The sequence below is a fragment of the Coptis chinensis genome, chromosome 4 (genome assembly GCF_015680905.1).
Source record: "Coptis chinensis isolate HL-2020 chromosome 4, ASM1568090v1, whole genome shotgun sequence".
In the NCBI taxonomy this organism is placed as follows: Eukaryota; Viridiplantae; Streptophyta; class Magnoliopsida; order Ranunculales; family Ranunculaceae; genus Coptis; species Coptis chinensis.
In genome coordinates this window covers 51,415,001-51,435,942 of record NC_141459.1, presented here as the reverse complement: position 1 = coordinate 51,435,942, position 20,942 = coordinate 51,415,001, and the positions used below count along the sequence as shown (strand labels likewise).

The following is a 20,942-nucleotide window of genomic DNA, read 5'->3' as shown; positions in this document are numbered from 1 at the left end:
AAGTCTGAAAGATTAATGAAAAGATTTGTATTTTTGTCACAGGTTGAAACGGCAGAATTACGAGCAAAAGATATTGACGAAAAGTTTTGAGCGAAAAGATCACGATGCCTTAGAATAAATAAAGAAGCTGAAGAAAGTTTTCGCTGAGAAAGTTTACGTAATGCGAATTTTTGCCACACGGAGAAACGGCGGTAGTTCGAGCAAAATATATTCATAAAGAGTTGACAGAGAAAAGTTTAACGCAACAAGGTGTCAATGAATGCCATAGACGAATTAAAGAAGCTGACAGAAGTTTCGTTAAAAATAATAATAATAATAATGAAGCTGACGGAAAGTTTAACTCGGAAAGTTGTGCTAAGAAAGATTGGCTTAATGCTGTAGAAAAAATAATGAAGCTGTCAGAAAGTGTAACTCGAAAAGTTGTGCTCAGAAAGATTGGCTTAATGCCTTAGAAAAAAGAATGAAGCTGACGGAAAGTATCACTCAGAAAATTTCTCGTAGAAAGATCGATACAATACCTTAGAAAAAATAACGAAACTGTCAAAAAAATTTGGTCGGAAAATTTCGTGTAGAAAGATCGGCACAATGCCTTAGAAAAAATAATGAAACTGATGAAAATTTTCGCTCAGAAAATTTCTTGTAGAAAGACCGGCATAATGCCTTAGAAAAAATAATTGAGCTGTCAAATATCTTCGCTTGGAAAATTTCTCGTAAAAAGATCGGCACAATGCCTTAGAAAAAATAATGAAATTGACGAAAATTTTAGCTCTGAAAATTTCTCGTAGAAAGATGGGCACAATGCCTTAAAAAATATAATGAAGTTGTCGGAAAGTTTCAATTCGCTCAGAAAAAGTGGCTCAATGCCTTAGAAAAAATAATGAAACTGCCGGAAATTTTTTGCTCGAAAAATTTCTCGTAGAAAGATCGGCACAATGCCTTAGAAAAAATAATTAAGCTGGCCGATAGTGTCGCTTGAAACGAAAATAGTTGCATGAGTTGTATAAGCAAAAAACTGATAAGGAACCATTGGAATTTTCCAAACCAATGATTATGTGATTGTGTGAACGTAATACCATAGAGCTAAAAATTCTTGTGATGAAAATAAAAATAAAGTATGGGCTTGCTATTGAATATTGTTGTTGTGTCAGAGAACGTACCTGCGGAAAACTGACAGTGTTGTTGATTTATATAATTGAAATGAAATAGAATGAGACGCCCCCATGTAGAGAAAAACACCCCCAATGCTAACTTAACTTGGTAAAATTAGAGTAAGCGAAAAAAATGCTCCGATGCAGAACTGATGAAACGAAATGGGGTAACTTCATCAGATGTTGACATAGCGCGAGTAACTGACTAAGCGAGCGTAAAATCGTTCAATTTAGACTGATGAAATTAAATGTGGTAAGTTCGTCAGATTTTGTCGTAGCGATAATACGACTAAGCGAGCGTAATAGCATTCAACTTAGACTGCCGAAATTAAACGTGGTAATTTCGTCAGATTTTGTCGGAGCGATAGTAACGACTAAGCGAGCGTAAAAGGGTTCAACTTAGACTGACGAAATTAAACGTGGTAATTTCGCTAGAGTTTGTTGTAGTGATAACGACTAAGCGAGCGTAAAAAACGTTCAACTTAGACCCACGAAAATTAAACGTGGTAATTTCGCGGATTTTGTCCGAGCGATAGTAACGAACTAAAAGCGTAAAAGCGTTCAACTTAGACCCACGAAAATTAAACGGGTAATTTCGTCGATTTTTGTCGTAATGATAGTAACGACTAAAAGCGGCGTAAAAGCGTTTAGCTTAGATTGACGAAATTAAACGTGGTAATTTCGCCAGATTTTGTCGGAGCGATAGTAATGACTAAGCGAGCGTAAAAGCGTTCAACTTAGACTGACGAAATTAAACGTGGTAATTTTGCCAGATTTTGTTGTAGTAATAGTAACGACTAACGAAATTAAACGTGGTAATTTCGCCAGATTTTGTCGGAGCGATAGTAACGACTAAGCGAGCGTAAAAGCGTTCAACTTAGACTGACGAAATTAAACGTGGTAATTTCGCCAGATTTTGTTGTAGTGATAGTAACGACTAAGCGAGCGTAAAAGCGTTCAACTTAGACTGACGAAATTAAACGTGGTAATTTCGTCAGATTTTGTTGGAGCGATAGTAACGACTAAGAGAGCGTAAAAACGTTCAACTTAGACTGATGAAATTAAACGTGGTAATTTCGCCAGATTTTGTTGTAGTGATAGTAACGACTAAGCGAGCGTAACAGCGTTCATCTTAGACTGACGAAATTAAACGTGGTAATTTCATCAGATTTTGTTGTAGTGATAATAATGACTAAGCGAGCGTAAAAGCGTTCAACTTAGACTGACGAAATTAAACGTGGTAATTTCGTCAGATTTTGTCGGAGCGATAGTAATGTTGCGATGGAAACAAAATTATAACATTAGAACTTAGGTTTTTCGTTCAACTTGTTAATTTTGTCCGCTCATTTAGTAAAATAATTTGTTACGACGAGCCAGAAATGAACACTGTCAGGGGCTGTCGGAAATAAACCAACAATGTCAAGGCCCCATTTTGCAAATGACCAAGGTTTATGGATTGGATGACGCTTCGTCGTGGGAAGTTGACCCATACCATATATCATGTGTTTGACAAGGCACACACTTCTCGGACAAATGCTTAACATCCTTTGGCATGTATGGGCACCAATACCATTGGGTCATTGCTATGTGAGTGAGATTTCGCCCCCGGGAGTGGTGTTCACATAGTCCTGAATGAATTCCTTCGAGGCCTAGTAAATTGTTCGTTCTGCCCAAACAACGAAGGATAGGATTGAGACTTGTGCTGCTGTGATAGAGTTTTTTAGTCATCAGGAATTCCTGAGCATCGTCAGCTGCATGATCCTCGTCGGTAGATACCGAGACATTATCAGTGCCAAGCTCGTTGGAATCATCTTACAACATAAGTGGTTAATCCAGTGTTGTCATAACAGTGACGACTTGATTTTCTACGGATAAGTATGCGATAGAATCAGGATGCCTTACATCATAATGCGGATACTGTACAGTAATGATAAATGTAAAATTTCATGCAATTCGTTGAACGAAGTCTAAATAAACGTCCATTCTATCATTGCGAGCCGCATATTATCATTCAAATTGGCTAACGACTAGCTTAGAATAATTAATCATAACTTAGTCGCCCCCAGCTGAAGAGTTGTGCGTATACCACAAATGACAGTTTCGGACTCGGCCATATTATTTGACGCCTCAAATCCCCAATGTAGAGACCTCTCAATTATGTCTTCATTCAGCTTCAAGATGACACAAACAAGACTGGATGCAGACTTATTATGCGAACAATCGGTGTAAATCTAGCAAGTAGCTGATATATCCGATAAATATTTTAAGTCATCGCCCCCGGGAGGTAATGACAATTAAAGATCGACGTTTTCCTCATCGAGTAATGCTTTCGACATAGGAATATCATCAATAAGAAAATCAGTCATTAGCGAAACCAAAGTTTGTCTCTGTTTAATTGTATGAGTGTCAGAGACAATGTTGTAAACGCTAAGGTAACTTTTCCATTCTGCGACTCGATCCGTAGACGTTGCGAAAAAACTTGCGCAGCGGATATTCAACAAGTATAAACTTCGACTATTCCTTATTTGAAATAAGCTTAAGACGTCTAACAGCATAAAACAAAGCCAGTGTAATATTTTCAATACAAGAATGCCTCAAGACATATGACGGACATTATCCGCAACAGATGACGAAAAATCGTCAGAGGCAATAACTTCGTGTTGAATAATTTGGCGCATCGGTGGAACGGTAGCCGGGTCGTATGTAATCAGATATTGAAAAGGAATAGGAGGGAGTAGTTCGATACCGCCAAGTTGACCTGGAACCGCACATTCGCGATGATCATTAGTAAGTGCATCGAGAACTTAGGCTCGTCGAGTATTCGTCATAACTTTTGTAGAACGTGATCGTCGGTTTCGCATAAGAACCGCAGACGGCGCCAATTATGTTTCGACCAAATATGATCAAAACACTAAGTGTTGACGAAAGAGACGAAGAACGTAGAAAAGTAGTTAGAAAAATGATGGTGATCGAGGGAATGATGAGACTGTACCTTGCGGTTGCCTACGCACCCAAATTATCAATGGGATCAAGTCTCCAGAACGTAGTTCTGAATGAAAAATAGTTTGGTATTTATATAGGTATAGTAGAGAGTCCTTGTAGCTCAAGTAATCTTGTAGCTTGAGTAATTGTGATAGATTATAACTTTCAACTGATAATTATCTCTTTGATAAGAAATGAATCTGGACATAAATCAATGTACATTAGTGGCAAGCCATGTGGCTAAGGTTCAGCCGTAGACACATGAGTTAATGGGCCTATACTTTGATCCATGATATTGCAAATTGGGTTTTAGCCCTGTCGATTAAATGAATAAAATAGAGACCCCTAGTAATGGACGTTTGCCACGTAGGTGGGGGTCGAAACAATATTACTTGATCTCTTTATGAGAGCATGTAAGACATGACATGAAAAGAGTAACTCAAAAGCAAGACACATCTAACCATCTAAATATGAACCATCAACCTAAAAATACTATCTAAGCAATGAAGTATATAGTGTATGGTATATACTTTCAACTCTACACATCTTAGATCTTACAGAATTACTTAAAATGATAAGGTATATAGTTTTGCTATTATATGATTCAAATTCTAATAGAAGTGTGAGGTTTATATGATCAAACGAAGAATAGTACACTAACCATTCACATTCATCTTCAATCTATCCTCTCATAGCTGTTAATATCATGAATAGAGTTAAACATACAAATAAGGCGATCAAGAAAGCAAAAACATTACCGGATAACTATTTTGTATATATTCATCCGGAAAAGAAAAATATGTTCTTGATAGCTTATACTCTTGGTTTCTAGTTCTCAGTAATGAACAACCTAGGTAAGTGTATATTTACACAACATAAACACGAATATATTTTACTAACAATCACCAGTGAAAGAGAATTACTGCTTGCAAAAGTTTATCCGACAAACCGACACGTCACCTTTCAAGAGTTATTATTACTTCCATTGCGAAGAACTTCAGCCAGCTGCATAAAAGCGTAACCATAGTAGACTTGCTAAACTTGTAAATCATAATATCGTCATACGCTTTCATGTCATCATGTGAACCTTACCATTATAACTTTTCAAAAGTAAAAATCTGATTGAATTATGCAAAAAATTTATGGTCGACATCCAATGATGCCTTTGTCTATTAATGCGAGGATATGCTCATGGAAGTACACAATCTGAAAAAGTGTCACTTAAACAGTCTACAAAAACTAAATTCCAAATCCTAAACCCAAAAATTCAATTTCAAAGTAGTAGCAATGAATTAATAACATTATAAAAAAAGGTGTTATCCGCAAAAAATATAAAACCAAGAAGATAGATATTTCTTTGTTATTATTCCATCGAAATGTGATATCTACTTTCAGTTTTCAGTAACAAACAAATTTTCTACTCCAGATAACCATTTAAGTTTGATAGAGGTACATCTGTAAGCTTGTTCCTTAGTCCTTAAGCAATTTCATACCACTCCATATTCAAAGCACACAACCATTTTTAAAATACGTCTGACAATAATTTTTCAAGAACAAAAATGTATGCCAGAAAAAAAAAATAAATAAAAAAATCGGTAGCATATTAGCTCTCTAGTTGCCAAATCTAACTGAAAAAAGAGCACCGCGATATCCTCATTAGCGCTTTCACTCTTATCTACTACTTGCATCTATTCACAAATAGAAGGTATAGATAAACAATTAGAAGAAGAAGTTGATAGGATGATTTATAAAGTCAAGATCATATTGGTGTTGGTTACATCCGTAACTTATTGTTATTTTCACATGGTAAACTTCCAAAAAGAGAAGAAAGAAGACTTACATTGGTAAAATTGTCAATATAGTGGAAACATCTATCTCTAACAATCACTTGCTCAAAATGCTTAGAAAGTCATATATCAAATCACTGAAAATTACCAGCACATAGTTGATTATTAGAGATGGTGGAGAACTTAGACAATAACAATTATGAGTTTTCTACCAATCTAGTATGAAGCTGGTGTGTACCATACAAAATTATTATGCTACTTTAAAACAATTTTTTTCAGCAATGGAGGTCACCAACCTAGAGCAAACACCAAATGTGTACTAAGATAGCAAAAGGTTCAGATTTCGCAAGGACAAGTTGTCTTCTTTCATAAACTTATCCTGCAAGTAGAAAAAAGATTGTTGTAGAGAATAAAATATACAGAAGCTGAAAGTCGCATTTGAGCATACAATTTTCCGCATATATAAAACATGGTAGGATTCATTTGACCAACTACACAAACTGAAGTGTGAAGGCACACAGTTCTAGTAACATATATTTAACTTATTAAAGTAGACATACCTCAAAAGATTTAGCTAGAGATGCAATCAATTTTGCACTAAAAGTTAACCCCAACCAAACAGGCCATGCCTACAACAAAAGCTGCAAACCCAATAGCATACCAACTTAGAAAGGGCAAAAGAAGAAAATAACCAATCAATAAATATTTAATACAAAAGCAAAAGACCCAAAAGAATGAAGATATAAAATTTTTGTCTCCATAGACTATAACACCAAGGAGACTCCTTAAGTGACTCGGATGTGTTTGGGCAAATGATTGCAAAGGTTGAGTTCATAAAGATGTGGTCAATGAGTAGGATTGCTAGGGGCAATATCCATAGGAATAATGCCATATTTCAGTCCTATCAATAATCAATTTTTAGTTGGGAAGCATAACATCAGGCGCAGATATCCAAATGCAATGAAACTTGAGTTATCATAACCAAGTTAACCAAAGACTTCATAGCGGTACATTATCGTTATCAGAACTTCAAAAATGTTGGAGTGTCAGATGGTCTACTGCTACAAGAGTAACACAACATACAAAAAAAAAAAAATAAAATGCTTTGAGTAATGAGAACCTGAAGTTTTGCATCACTTGGAATTTGAAGTGTGATTAAAAGGGCTGATTTTCCGAGCCTACTTCACCATGCGTCTCCTTGGAGTGATGACCACTGCATCTTTGGCAAGAGCCACTTGATCACCAGCGTGAATAAAAGCAATTAGATCTTTGACCAAGTCATCTGTACCACCTCTTAGAGGATCCTGCATTTACACAAGGAAAAGAATGACGTACCAAGCATTTTGCTAACAAATATGCTTCAAATGAGCAAGTATATGATGAACTGCATGATAGACAGTAGGTACAACATGGAGTCATTATTATTTGAATAAAAAACCATGGCATCCTTTATCTTACCCGAACCGTACCAACATCATAAATGGTTGCTGAACAGACTGATGCTCAGAAGCAGCGTACAGCTGAAGAAGTTGCCAGAGAGTTTGCTCACGAACAAGAGTTTTTTCGATAGAATGCGTTAAAATCTAAGAAAGAGAAAGAGAAGATTGAGGTAATGAAGGCTGTGAGCTTTATGTATGTTCGCCCACCTGGTTACAATGCGGAAAGTGTCAAAGCTGCTGAGCTTGAAGATGAGAGAAGAAGAACGGACGGAGTTTGTTATCCTCAACCCTTTACTGATGGCCACAGGGCGCCTTCATCAATGCTAGCAGAAGAAAAGAAGAAGCTCAGGCCAAAAGATATTTTTGGCCATGCATTGCCCAGAGAAGAAGAGTTTGAAGTATTGAAAAATGATCCCCGTTTGGAGACAGGTCTAACTGCAAGGTCGAAACCATTTGGAGTAGAAGTTCGTAATGTGAAGTGTTTGAGATTTGGAAATTTTGGTCACCAAAGTGGTGATCGTGAATGTCCTTTAAAAGATGCGATAGATCGACCTCCAAGTAAAAAAGCTTCAAAGGAATTTCTCTAGGTGTTAAAGAAATGTCATTCTCTATCATACGATTAATGCGCACATAATGAACCAGCCAACCTTTGGATATCAAGAAATTAGGCAAAATCCCATACATACTTAAACAAATTCGAAGTATGAAGAACACCCACTAACCAAAACATGCAAAAAGCAAACCCCAACAAAACTCAAAAGTCATTAACACAAACCTGATGAATATGAGGGTACATGGAATTGGTACAAAAAAAACACTCGAGTAATTCATGAACGCCAGTAGGAGGAGGAATAGTTGTTGTTACTGTTGAAGCAGTATTAAGATGTTATGAAAAAATAAGTAAACTGATGATTGCAATGATGAGATAAAGATGGAAAGAAACCTTTGTTGGTTAATTTTGGGACTTTTCAGTTTTCGGTAATGGAAAGTTCCCTTCGTACTCTCGCTCTTGTCTTTTCATTTTTCTAAACCGTCACATTAAATTGGTAATTAAATATCATTTATGGTGGCGTACAATTAAAATTGATGCGTGGGTTTGGTATTTTAATTAACTAATACATGAAATGACCAATTACTGTTAGCCAATACTTCAATTTAAGGGCAATATGGGAACCAAGAATTTACAAAGACTTGAAAAAGATAAAGTAGTCCGTCTAAATAGTATATGGGTGTTTTAATTTAATTAATCATTAGGGGTACTATGCGTAAGAAAAATACCCGGATAAATTTAAGGGGTCAGGTTCATTATAGGAGATACTACTAGTAGAGATTATTATTTATTTATTTATTTATTATTATTTTATTTTATTTTTGGAGGTTAGGCAATGTTTTATACTTTTGGCAAACAAACTCATCAAGCATATGATGATGTATTATTATAAAATATAAAAATGCTATTTGATGGATGTATTAATGCTATATGATGTATTATTCTTAGATTTTTGTGTCAAAGTTATCGGAAAGTATGTGAAACTGGTGAGTTATGTTCACGAGTGTTTCATGATGTAATGGCTTTGTTGTGAGGATCCTACCTCTAATGATCAAATGATCATGTACTATTAGGAAGGTATGTAGCCCTTTGCAGTTCTCTTAAGAAGGATTATTGGAGTGTAGCAATATAATGTAGCATATGCTTTGTTGTGATGTACTCCCTATAAAGATTTATACTCTCTAGGGAGCTTGTAAGCTTTATTCTTTTGGTTGAATAAGGTAGGGGTCTGCCTAACCCCATAATCTCTTGAAAAAATCATGATGTGAAACATCCTTTATTGATAATGGAAACACGATCAAGACGGATGACCTTGTTTAGAGCAAACAAACAATTATCTAGAGAGAGACCAATTTATTCCAAAATCCATGTTCATTAATTATCAAAAGGAAAAAACAAAAACAAGTGCTCTCTCTTGCTCCATGAGAACTAGTTCAAGTCATCTACATTAGAGACATTAAGAATGAATTATAAAAACACTGGCCAAATTTTCTTATCTGTAAGAGAGGAGGGTATATTAGCAATGTACCAAAAGAAAAATAATCGAATGAAATGCATCAGATACCGCACTAAGAGGCGTGGTAAAAAAATAATTTTGAAACATATATCAATAACATATGGATTTTAATTTTGAAATAACTCTGAATTGCTTCAAAATTTCAAAATTATATATATTTTTTGAAATTAATTCTTAGTTCTATAAGAAATTGAATTGAATATACAACATATATTTGAATTTAGTAAAAAGTTGATTATTTTCTAAAACAAGATGTATAAATACAATTTCTGCAAAGACCCTGTAAGGACAACAGTCACACAATTCATATTTTGTGACAAAAAAATCAGTTGATTAATGGAGAGGACACTAATCTTGATCTGCTACATTATTCATGTATCCTTTTCTTTAGCAAATATAATTGTTTTTGATATCTCAAGTTCTCCAACCTATGAATGCTACTCAAGATAAGATCTTCAGCCGCAGATATGTTTATTTTTGAAATACCTTTCACTTTAACCACAAAACTGGTTGTATTCTTTCAAAATCAACATAGATGTATCCAACCAAGCCACTGTAGAATAATATGTTTTTGAGAGACTTATTTATCAATTCTTCTAGAGTTGCTAGAAAAAAAAAACTTTTTCACAATCTAATAGATTTTCACCTAGTAACCAACTAATATATGTCATATAATTGTTCTTTCGTTCGGAGCATTTCTCCTACATGATACTTCCTAGTGATCTTGATAAGGCTTGAGAACAATTTTTGTAAACTGATATCTAAATCATTTGATGCTGCAATTAGTTGGAGCGCAGCCTGCTTGGATAGAGCCTGTCAAGATAATTATTTATCATGTGCAATTGTCAACACTAAGAATATAGTATCCATTTGTCAAACAATATCATTCCAAATGTGATTTTCTGATTATATTTTATCTTTAGATGTTATATTTTTTTTGTACTATGTTGTTTCTTACCATTTATTTATCATTCCTAATTAATGTTTTGAGCATTTCTTTTTAGTTCCCTTTCTGATATTGCACATGATGTTGAAGTTCACACTCTAGCAATTCAACAATGAAATTTCAGCATTGGGTTTGGGTCTATTTACCTAGTAGATTAAAAGATTGTGATATTTCTTAATGAGGTAGATATATTTTGGGTGGAATTAGCAAATACTTGAAACTTTTGTAATATGCTAATGGAAAACCTTTTAGAGCACCGGCAATGCATGGCAACATGTAAATTATTTTTAGTGTAAATTTACACGTTTCACTCTAAAACATTTCTACCCATGAAAATGTCTATTTTTTTTTTAAAGTTAAAAGTGTGTAAAAAATTATTTAAAAATGAACATAGTTCTACACATTTAAAAAAAAAAATCAAACTTCAAAACTTCTAATTACCCACTACTTCAAAAAATGGGACTCCACAAATTTTGGATTCTCGTTCATTTAAACCAATGAGAAGCCAACACTTTGGATTCCCACTTAGTTTTTCACATTTTGCAAAACTTCCATTTGTTCGTTGACGACGCAATTTTTTACACATAATATCAAATGTTTAAAATCCAATGTGGCTCGCATGTGGAGTCTATGAGTAATACTACACTGACACAGGATATTGACACAGTCAACCAACACACTGAGGTGGCTGGTGACGTGTCATGTCCACATAAGCAAAAGTCAAACATACCATTTTACTTTTCTATTCTATGATAAACCCTTACCTTCTCGCGCTCTCTCTCTCTCTCTCTCTCCCATCCCTTCTTTTCCAAACTCCAAAAAAAAAAAAAAAAATGCACCAAATAACACCTAAGTTATTATTTATTGTAATATACCAAAGTTTTAATTATTTGTAATTGTTTACTTCTTTCTTTCATGAATGGAGCCAGAAATTTCTGAATTTGACGATATAAGTATAGAAATGCATGAGAATGAGGGCATCAATGATAAAGAATTGGAAGACACAATTGGTGTTGATGTGGGTATCGAGTAGGGGTGGGCAATGGGCCGGGTCGGGCTAGCCCGGCCCTAAACATTTAAAGCCCTTCAAATATTAGGGCCGGGTCGGCCCGGCCCTAAAGTCAGCATAGGGTCGGGTCACAAGTCTAAACCTCAAGCCCTTACCCTACCCTAAGCCCTCTTTAAAGGCTTTAGGGCCGGGTTTTAGGGCCGGGCCTATATATTTTCTTTTTTTTTACTACATCAATTTTAAAACTCATTTATATTACAAAAATGTATAATAATCTACAAACTCAAAGTCCAACCAATCTAGTAATAATCCTGTATAAGTCCAAAAATTTAAAATGCACATCCACAATCTAATGAACTGAAGTACATCGAGAGTTCGGAATTTGTTCTTCCTTGTACTCAAACCTCACTAAAATTACATTTTAAATTGAAATACATAGACAAATAATTATATTATCATTTTAAAGGAAGAAGTAATAGATATAAAGAAGAAACATAATAGTTTTGGTTAAGGGTCATGGAAGTTGTTAAACTATTTGTAATATCATAAATTATTTCTATAATAGATTCAAACAAATATAATATTACCTTTCTTCTAATTTAAAAGTGATTCAAGCTTTGTATATGGAAATGAAAATATTGGCTTTTGAACAAGTGATGGAGAAAGGTTTGAGATTACAAATGTCATTTTTCCGACAAAGGTTGTTTTTGGTTTCTATGTTACAAATGTGTCCTCTCAGATTTTGCTTTAATGGTGTGGAAGAAAATCTTTAGTTTTAGACTTGCCTTGGATGTGAATAAAAATTTAATTTATAAGAAATAAGTGAGAAAAGAAATTGAGAATAATAAGTTATGGACTTTGACTTGATGATCAAAGGAATAAAGTCTTATTTTTTATTAGGCTAGTGCTCATTGTTCTTCATGGCTGTTAAGTTGACAAGTTTTTGTTATATAAGACAAGTTATTGGAAGTACCCTTGGGTATAAGTGATAAATTACAAAGGACAATGTTATTTTAATTGAAAATATTTAACAAAGAGTTGGACAATTATGGTATGTGTATTTATAGTGAAAGTGTGAAACAGGGCCGGTTAGGGTTTGGTTAGGGCCGGGCCTATGTTTTAGAATCTTAGCCCTAGCCCTGCCCTATAAGGCATTAGGGCCGGGCCGGGCCGGGCCGGCCCTAAACTCTGTGAGGGCTTTATAAGGCTTAGGGTCAGGTCGGTCAGGGCCGGGTTAGGGTCATTAGGGCCAAATTCCCACACCTCGTATCGAGAATGAATTTGTTTAAGAAGAAAAAGTGGGAGATCCAGAAATAGGAATGGTGTTTATTACTACCGAAAGATTGTTTGAATATTACATTACATACAGTACTGAGAATGCGTTTCCAATAAAGAAAAGGTCTTCGTCGAAGGGAGATGATGGGGTGGTTTGATGGGTGCTTTTTACATGTTCTCGATCAGGCAAGACAGAGAGCACTTCAAGAAATGCTTTCAAATTGCATCCAGTTACAAAAACCCGATGTAATGCAAAGCTTAGAGTTGATTTAGATTCTGATGGAAAGTGGCAGGTGACATCCGTAGTACTTTATCATAATCATGGTTTGAGTCCAGGAAAGTCACAATATTTCATAATAAATCGTAAATTGAACCGTGTCAAAAGGAAACTTGAGATAAATGATCAAGCGTGTATTCGGCCAAACAAAAGTTATTCTTCTTTGGCTGTGGAAGTGGGTGGACTTGATAAACTTCGTATTTAGGTAAAGATTGTCGTAATTATGTTGAGAAATCCAGAAGGTTAAGACTTGGCAATGGGGATGCTGCAGCTGTTCAGGACTACTTCGCAAAAATGCAAGCAGATAATTCTAACTTCTACTTCCTCATGGATTTAGATGACAATGGTAGAATAAGGAATTTATTTTGGGCAGATGTAAGGAGCAGAGCAGCATATGAGGAGTTCGGTGATGTGATCACATTCCACACAACTTACTTAACTAGTAAGTATGACATGTCGTTTGCTCCTTTTGTGGGTGTGAATTATCATGGTCAGTCAATCTTGTTGGGTTATGCTTTAATATCGCGTAAAGACACCAAGATTTTTTCTTGGGTTTTTCAGACTTGGCTTGGTTGTATGGGTAGTCGTGCTCCTAATGCAATAATTACAGACCAGGACAAAGCCATGCAAAATGCTATAGGAATTGTGTTTCTGAATGCACACCATAGGTGGTGTATATGGCACATCATGAAAAAGTTACCTAAAAAATTACGGGTCATAAGAAGTACGAGTCAATTAAGTTTGCGATGCAACAAACTATTTATAATTCCTTAACAACCACCGAATTCGAAGGAAGATGGAACAAGTTTATCGAGAAGTATGATCTTAAGGAAAATAGATGGTTAGATGCTTTGTATAAGGAGATTCATCGTTGGGTTCCTGCGTTTGTAAATGATTTTTTTGGGCGGGAATGTCTAGTACTCAAAGAAGTGAGAGCATGAATGCATTTTTTTATGGGTATGTCAATTCGGAGACTACATTGAAACAATTTTTGTCGAGTAATATGAGAATGCATTATAGAGCAAGGCTGAGAAAGAAAACCAAGAAGATTTTAATTCCTTCAACTCTCGGGTCCTATGTATTACTCACTATAAAATTGAGAAATAATTTCAAGATGCTTATACAACTGCAAAATTCAAGGAGTTTCAGAAGGAGTTAACGGGGAAGCTCTACTGTGACATGTCTTCAGTTAAAAAGGAATGTGACATTGAGGTGTATGAAATTTTCGAAGATCTTATGGTTGGAGAGGTAAATCTACAACTTACTTTTACAGTTTGCTTCAACCCAGATGACAGTGACATCAAGTGCAATTGTCGCTTGTTTGAGTTTAGAGGAATCTTATGTAAACACATTATTGTCATATTGATTCAGAAAAAGATTCAAAATATACCTGAAAAATACATTCTTCATCGATAGAGGGAAGATGTATAGAGGTGTCATACAAAGGTTAAAATCAGTTACTTTGATTGGATGCAAAAACCTTAGAATGAACGTTTTGATAGGATGTGTAATACCTTCTATGAAACAGCAGACTTGACAATCGACAATGAAGATAAGACAAATATTGTTATGAAGTGGATTAAAGGCTTGAATAATGAACTAAAGAAATGCGAAAGAGCATGTGCGAGTAGTCAGCCTACTACATGTGGAAGTGATCAGCCTATTGCATGTGGAAGTGATCAGCCTACTGCATGTGAAACTAGTGGTAATGTTCATACTACGACTAAGGATAATGGCCTTATTTGTAGTCCTCAATCAGTTCGTGGTGCAGGTCGTCCACCTTTCAAGCGGAAGACAAGCAAGATAGAACAAGTTGTTAAAAAGTTGCAAGAAAAGAAGAAGAAAGAGGGGAAGCGAGAACAAGTCACTAAAATGAACCAAGGAAATAAGAAGAAAGGGACGAGCACAATTGAAAAAACAATTAATGATTTAGATTTAGAGAAGGTTAGCAAACAACCTTATTGAAAGATTTTTTTTTTAAATATTTGATTTTACTTTTTTTTTTTTATAGTTATTTGCTCATTTGTATGAATTTTACGTTAAATGTAGGACCCAATTGGTGGATCGGAAGTTATGGAGTCTGGCGAGACACAAGAAAGCATTCCATTAAAGGTTTCTATTTATCATAGTTTATTGTTGTTGTTGTTGTTGTTGTTGTTGTTGTTGTTTTTATTTTTTGAAGTTGTTTCAATGAATTGGATTTATATTCTTGGTACATAGGATACAATTGGTGGAGAAGAACTTATGGAGTTTGGTGGAAGAATTTAGTAGGCATGAATGAAGAATGAGAGTTAGTCGAGTAAACTGTATGGACCACAGATGTTGTACCCTGAGGAAAAGAAAATCGGTACACATGGATTAGCTATGGCTTCCAGACTTCCAAACAACGTTAACTCAGCAGTTTACCTGCATATCATCGTTAAATACAAGATGCGTTGAGCGGTATCTTGCAAGCAGTGGAAATGCATTGTGATTGGAAAAGTCTTCAAGCTGTAGAATTTTTTTTTTGAAGTATTCAGAAACTATGAGCTACATGACCAACTTCTTTGGAGCCACACTTTTTAACCGTATGGAGTAAATCTAATCTCCTTTTTATTGAAATTTAGGTCTTAGGATACCTTTTTCCTATATATTTTACTGATAGCGTCTCTGATGCGTATTTAAAAACCATTACCACTGTGTAATATTATGCTGCTGGATGGTCTCTGGTGCGTATTTAAAAACCATTGTGTAATATTATGCTGCTGGATGGTAGAAACCTAGCTTAAACTGATTTCCCACCACAGGTAGTGCGTGTGAACAGGATGAACAGGAGAACCACATAAATAGAAGACTTATTGACTATTGTACATTACAAGTGATACGGTTATACGCAATTGAGTAAGTGGAATTGGCTTTTGAAGTCTAGTTTGCCCATGGAGACCTGCTCAAACTGAGAGAAAGTTTCTCTGTTGGAAATCTTTTTGACTGCAACGCAGTGACTTGACCATGCAACAGGTTGCAGGTTCAGTTTAGGGAGAGGAAGGGGTGGCGTCCCCTAAAACTTTACAGGAGCAAGTAGAATCGAACAAAATAGGCGGATGAATGGAAAGGTTTAGAGTCTGCGACAATGCTTGTCAAGATAGGAATAGTCATTGACACTTGGGAGTTATTCAGATTGGCAACTTGGATATAGTTGAATAACCTATGGAATCCAAGTTTAGTGGCTTTCTCAAAAGAAATGTCACGAACAGGAGCAGACATCCATGCAGAATCTCTGTAAAGTCTAATCTCAAAATCAGATTCAGTGTGAACAACTGTGAATTGGGGTGACTCAATTCCATTACTTAAGATGAATACATTTAATCAAGTATCAATTCAGAATTAGGACATAAAACTCAACTTTCCATTTTGCTATGCAGCAGCCCAACATCAGTATCCAACAAGGATTAGTTGTCATATGAAACTGGAAACTCTCCTCCTTTAATTACGTTTAAAACAAAAATTAGAAACTCTCCTGAATGCCACGTGCGCGTAATTAGAACCCAACAAGAATTAGAAATCCTTTCTTTTTTTTTTTTTTTTTTTTTTTTTTTTTTTTTTATGAAGTCAATAAGGGGAAAAAACAAAAATGGTGGCTTCTAAGGGGCGATTTGTTTCTTAGGGGTATCATTGGTTTTTCACACCAAAATAACAAAAACACATGGAAATCTTAGGCAAAACACAAAAAACTAAACCTAGCACACCACCGCGAGATGAAACTGAAGATGAGGAAGGAGAGATACTAGCAAAGAAGGTCGAGCAGCTATGTGGAAAGGGATCATTGGAGAAACTGCTGGCACAAAGAATGTTAAGGATTCACAAAGACTTGTTGAGCGGAGAGGAAGGTGAACAGACCAGACTTGAAGAGGCTCCAGCAAAAAGTAATGAACAACATAAGGTGATCGAGATGAAGGAAACAACAAGGGCTGATGGAGACAAAACAGACAAGGAAGGAACAAACCGTGAGGAGGGGAAGCTCATGGAGGCAGGAAGCACAGAAACGAAAATATCGGATCTGGAAAAAGTCGAGGAAACTCTGACAGGAAGGAAAACATTCGCAGAAGCACTAAAAACAAGTACTTGGTCTGACATGATGGGAAGAGAGGCAGTTGGAAAAGATAACCTGAGATACATACCACCAACAATGGTTAATGGGAGACCAGTTGTACACGTCAAATCCTCACAGTTTACGCATGTGCATAAGAAATATGAGGATCTTGTTGTTGGATACTTCATTGGAAGGAGACCTGGATATGGGTACGTAGGGTCGGCTCTGAGGGCAGGCCAACTAGGCGGCCACCTAGGGCCCCCAATTTGTTGGTCAAAATTTGGGCCCCCAAATATAATTTTATATCCATTAGGCCACATGTAAAGGTTGTTCAGTCCAGTCAAATTATGTATAGTCCAGTCCATTCAAACATTGGCCCATGACACCTTGTGTAAAAGACTTGTTTTTTTCTCAATAATATAGGCCCATTTTAAAAAACTCGCCTTGGGCCCCTCATACATCAGGGCCGGCCCTGGGTACGTTAAAGAGGTTGTGAACAGAACGTGGAGAACACAACATGGATACGATATGAAAACTCATGGAGAGACAATGTACACGTTTAAGTTTGAGAGTGCAGAGGATAGACGCAAGGTGCTGGACATGGGGTCGTTTCACATTGCGAGCAAGCTATTTGTAATACGTCCATAGAAGCTGTTCATTGCATCAGAAGTTGAAGAGATGAAGACACTACCAGTATGGGTGGTGATGAAGAGGTTTCCAATGGAACTTTGGGACAAGGAGGGGTTCAGTTTGGTAGGAAGTGCAATAGGAGTTCCAATGTTCGCGGATAAACTAACAGAAGATAAGAAACGCACTACTTACGCACGCGTATGCATAGAGATTGATGTGGACTGTAAGTATCCCAAAGGCATCACAGTAATTGTCGATGAGACGAGGGCTATTGATGTGGGGTTTGAGTACAACTGGAAACTGCCACGATGCTCAGAGTGCAAAAGATTTGGGCACAACGATAGCAACTGTGCCAAAGTTCAAGTAAAGAGAGTACGAGAACCAATAAAGAACGAAGTATGGCTGAAAAAAGTGAGAGCAGATGACAATCAGATGGGGACTGGTCAAAGTAGCAAGGATAACAAAGAGGATAGAGTCCAAGAAGTGCATAAGGTATCTGATGAAGGAGAGTGGGAAACACCGAATAAGAAACAAACATGCAGGCCTAGACAAGAGGAGTCAAAAACAGAAGAAGGTGATGTAACAGAGGAAAGAAAGAGAGATGAGTGCTCAGAATCAGGAGTAACACCACATAAGGGAACTGAAGGAACTGAACATGGAAAGAAGCAGAGCATAGAGGCCATAATAAGGAAGGACAAAACAGTACAAAAAGACGGAGGGTTTGAACACAGAACTTTGAATACAAAGGAGCAAGCAGACACAGTAGGAGGGCCAAGTCACAGGATTGGGAAACTTTCAAATTCAGTGAGAGTAACACATGGAGTCATAACTAAGAAAGGCACAGAATCAGGAGGGTCGCGATATGGGCCTTTAACAACTCAATATAAACATTAATGGTTAGTGTAGGATGTTGGAATATACGAGGATTGAATAAAGCTTTTAAGCAATATGGAATAAAGGAACTGATTCGAAAAAATGAGTTAGGTATTTTCGGTGTGGTAGAAACAAAAGTGAAATAGAAAAACATTCAAAGGGTACTGAATGGGTGCTGTCAAGGATGGAGTCTAGAGCACAATTATGACCACAATGAGAGAGGGCGGATCTGGGTCTGCTGGAACCCTCAAATATGTACCATGAGTCTTATAACAAAGGATGAGCAGAATATAACAATGGATGTGAAGCTGGTTAATGGAAAGGAGATGGTGGTGACAATGGTGTATGGGTTGAATGACAGAGATAAAAGAAGAGAGTTGTGGAGTGCACTTATCCAATTACCGTGTACAATTAAAAAACCATGGATTATATTGGGAGATTTTAACTCAGTACTGAGTACACAAGAGAGAGTAGGAGGTACAGAAACAAGACCTCACCAATACTAGGATTTAATGCAGTGTGTAACAATGGCGGGGTTAGTGGACTTGAAATACAAAGGGAATTTTCTAACATGGAGTAACAAACAAGAAAAGAGAATGTGGAGGAAACTGGACAGAGTTATGATTAATGCCGAATGGATAAATGATTATGGGGATACAGAGGCAACGTTTAATAACCTGGGAGCAACCTCTGACCATTCATCAATGGTGGTAAAGTCTACCACAAGTAAAGGGCAGTGCAAGAAATCATTCCGCTTTTTTAACTACTGGATTGATGAGGAAGGGTTCGCTGAGATTGTCAAAGGGGCATGGGCCATACTAGTGGTGGGAAACCCAATGTACACGTTCATGAGGAAGCTTAGCCAGGTAAAGAATGACTTGATCAGTTGGAACAAAGACAAAGGTAGAACTATAACGAGAAAGCAAGATGCTGAGAAAGAACTGGAGGAGATACACATTACTACAGACAAGGCCACTGGACCAACAGCTTATCACAAGAGAGAGAATGACAAGGAAAATTTATGTGAAAGCAGCAGTAGAAGAAGAGTCAGAGTGTAAACAAAAATCGAGGGAGCAAGTAGTGACACTGGGAGATAGTAACACAAAATATTTCTTTAATTCAGTAAAGATGAGAAGAATGAAAAACAAAATAACGTGCCTGAAAAGACCACCAAGGGAGGATGCTAGAAGAGATTTCAGAGATCGGGGAAGAGTGTGTCATGTTTTATCAAGAGTTATACAGCCCAGAGCATATGGAGGAAATAGATTTTACAATGATGAATGACATACAGGTGGAACAACTGGATCAAATCACCCAAGACGAATTAATCAAAGAGATTACTCGAGATGAAATCATAGAGTGTTTATCCAGGATAGACAGCGACAAAGCACCAGGGAATGATGGGTTCTCATCGTTGTTCTTCAAGGCAACTTGGAGAATTATAGGGGAGGATTTTGTCAGTGCAGTCAAGAATTTTTTTAGATCAAGAATGCTTCTGCAAGAGGTGAACTCTACATGCATAACTCTTATCCCAAAGGTACCTAAGCCAAACTCTCTTGGTGATTACAGACCCATTGCATGCTGTAATGTTATATACAAGTGCATTACAAAGATTATGACATGTAGAATGAAAACATTTATGCCCAAGGTGATATCCCTCAATCAATCTGCTTTTATTTCGGGTAGAAGCATTCATGATAATATCTTGCTATCACATGAGTTGTTGCACAATTACCACAGGGACAATGCCCCCCCGAGATGTGCAGCAAAAATAGATCTGAGGAAGGCTTATGACTGTATTAGATGGGAGGCAGTTAGATTTGCCTTAACACGCATTGGAGTGCCCTTAGTCTTCGTGAATTGGATACAGAAATGTATAGAAACACCAAGATACAGCATCATGATCAATGGCACACCGTTTGGGTACTTTAAAGGGAAGAGAGGAATCCGACAAGGAGACCCAATGTCACCATACCTGTTTGTTTTGGTAATGGAATTTTTTACCCAGATGCTGAGAAAAAGAGTGGAGGAAGGAGACTATAGACTTCATTATAAATGCATAAATCCACCTATCACTCACTTATCGTTTGCCGATGATCTCATTGCATTTATGAATGGAGATCTAGACACAGTAAGAACATTGAAGGACACACTCATGAAATTCAAGAGCTGCTCAAGATTGCAAGTCAATCTAGAGAAGAGTAATATGTTCTATGCGGGAATGGATGCTGTTATGTGTACGCAAATGGAGAGCATAATTCAGTTTCAGAAGGGAACTCTACCGGTAATATATATGGGGTTGCCACTGATAACCACAAGATTGAAAGCTACTGATTGTATGCCTCTGATAGACAAAGTTCGAAAAAAGATGCAAGCATGGAAGGGAAGAGTATTGTCTTATGCAGGGAGACTACAACTATTAAAGGCAGTTCTGAACAATA

The 20,942-nt window shown here is 36.6% G+C and overlaps 1 protein-coding gene and 1 pseudogene across 1 annotated transcript; one reads left to right on the top strand and one right to left on the bottom strand.

The window, feature by feature from the left end:
* The first annotated feature begins 7,529 nt into the window (after positions 1-7,529).
* On the top strand, positions 7,530-7,943 carry LOC147503896 (putative zinc finger CCHC domain-containing protein At4g19190). Its single transcript, XM_086604998.1, has one exon. The coding sequence runs from the start codon at positions 7,530-7,532 to the stop codon at positions 7,941-7,943; it is 414 nt and encodes a 137-aa protein (XP_086461124.1).
* Positions 7,944-15,770: 7,827 nt separating this feature from the next.
* Positions 15,771-20,942, bottom strand: part of LOC147503895 (uncharacterized) — an 8,044-nt pseudogene continuing 2,872 nt past the window's right edge.

What these genes read in the sequence shown, in the direction of transcription:
- LOC147503896 (XM_086604998.1), top strand. Translation starts at nt 7,530, where the DNA reads ATGAAGGCTGTGAGCTTTATGTATGTTCGCCCACCTGGTTACAATGCG.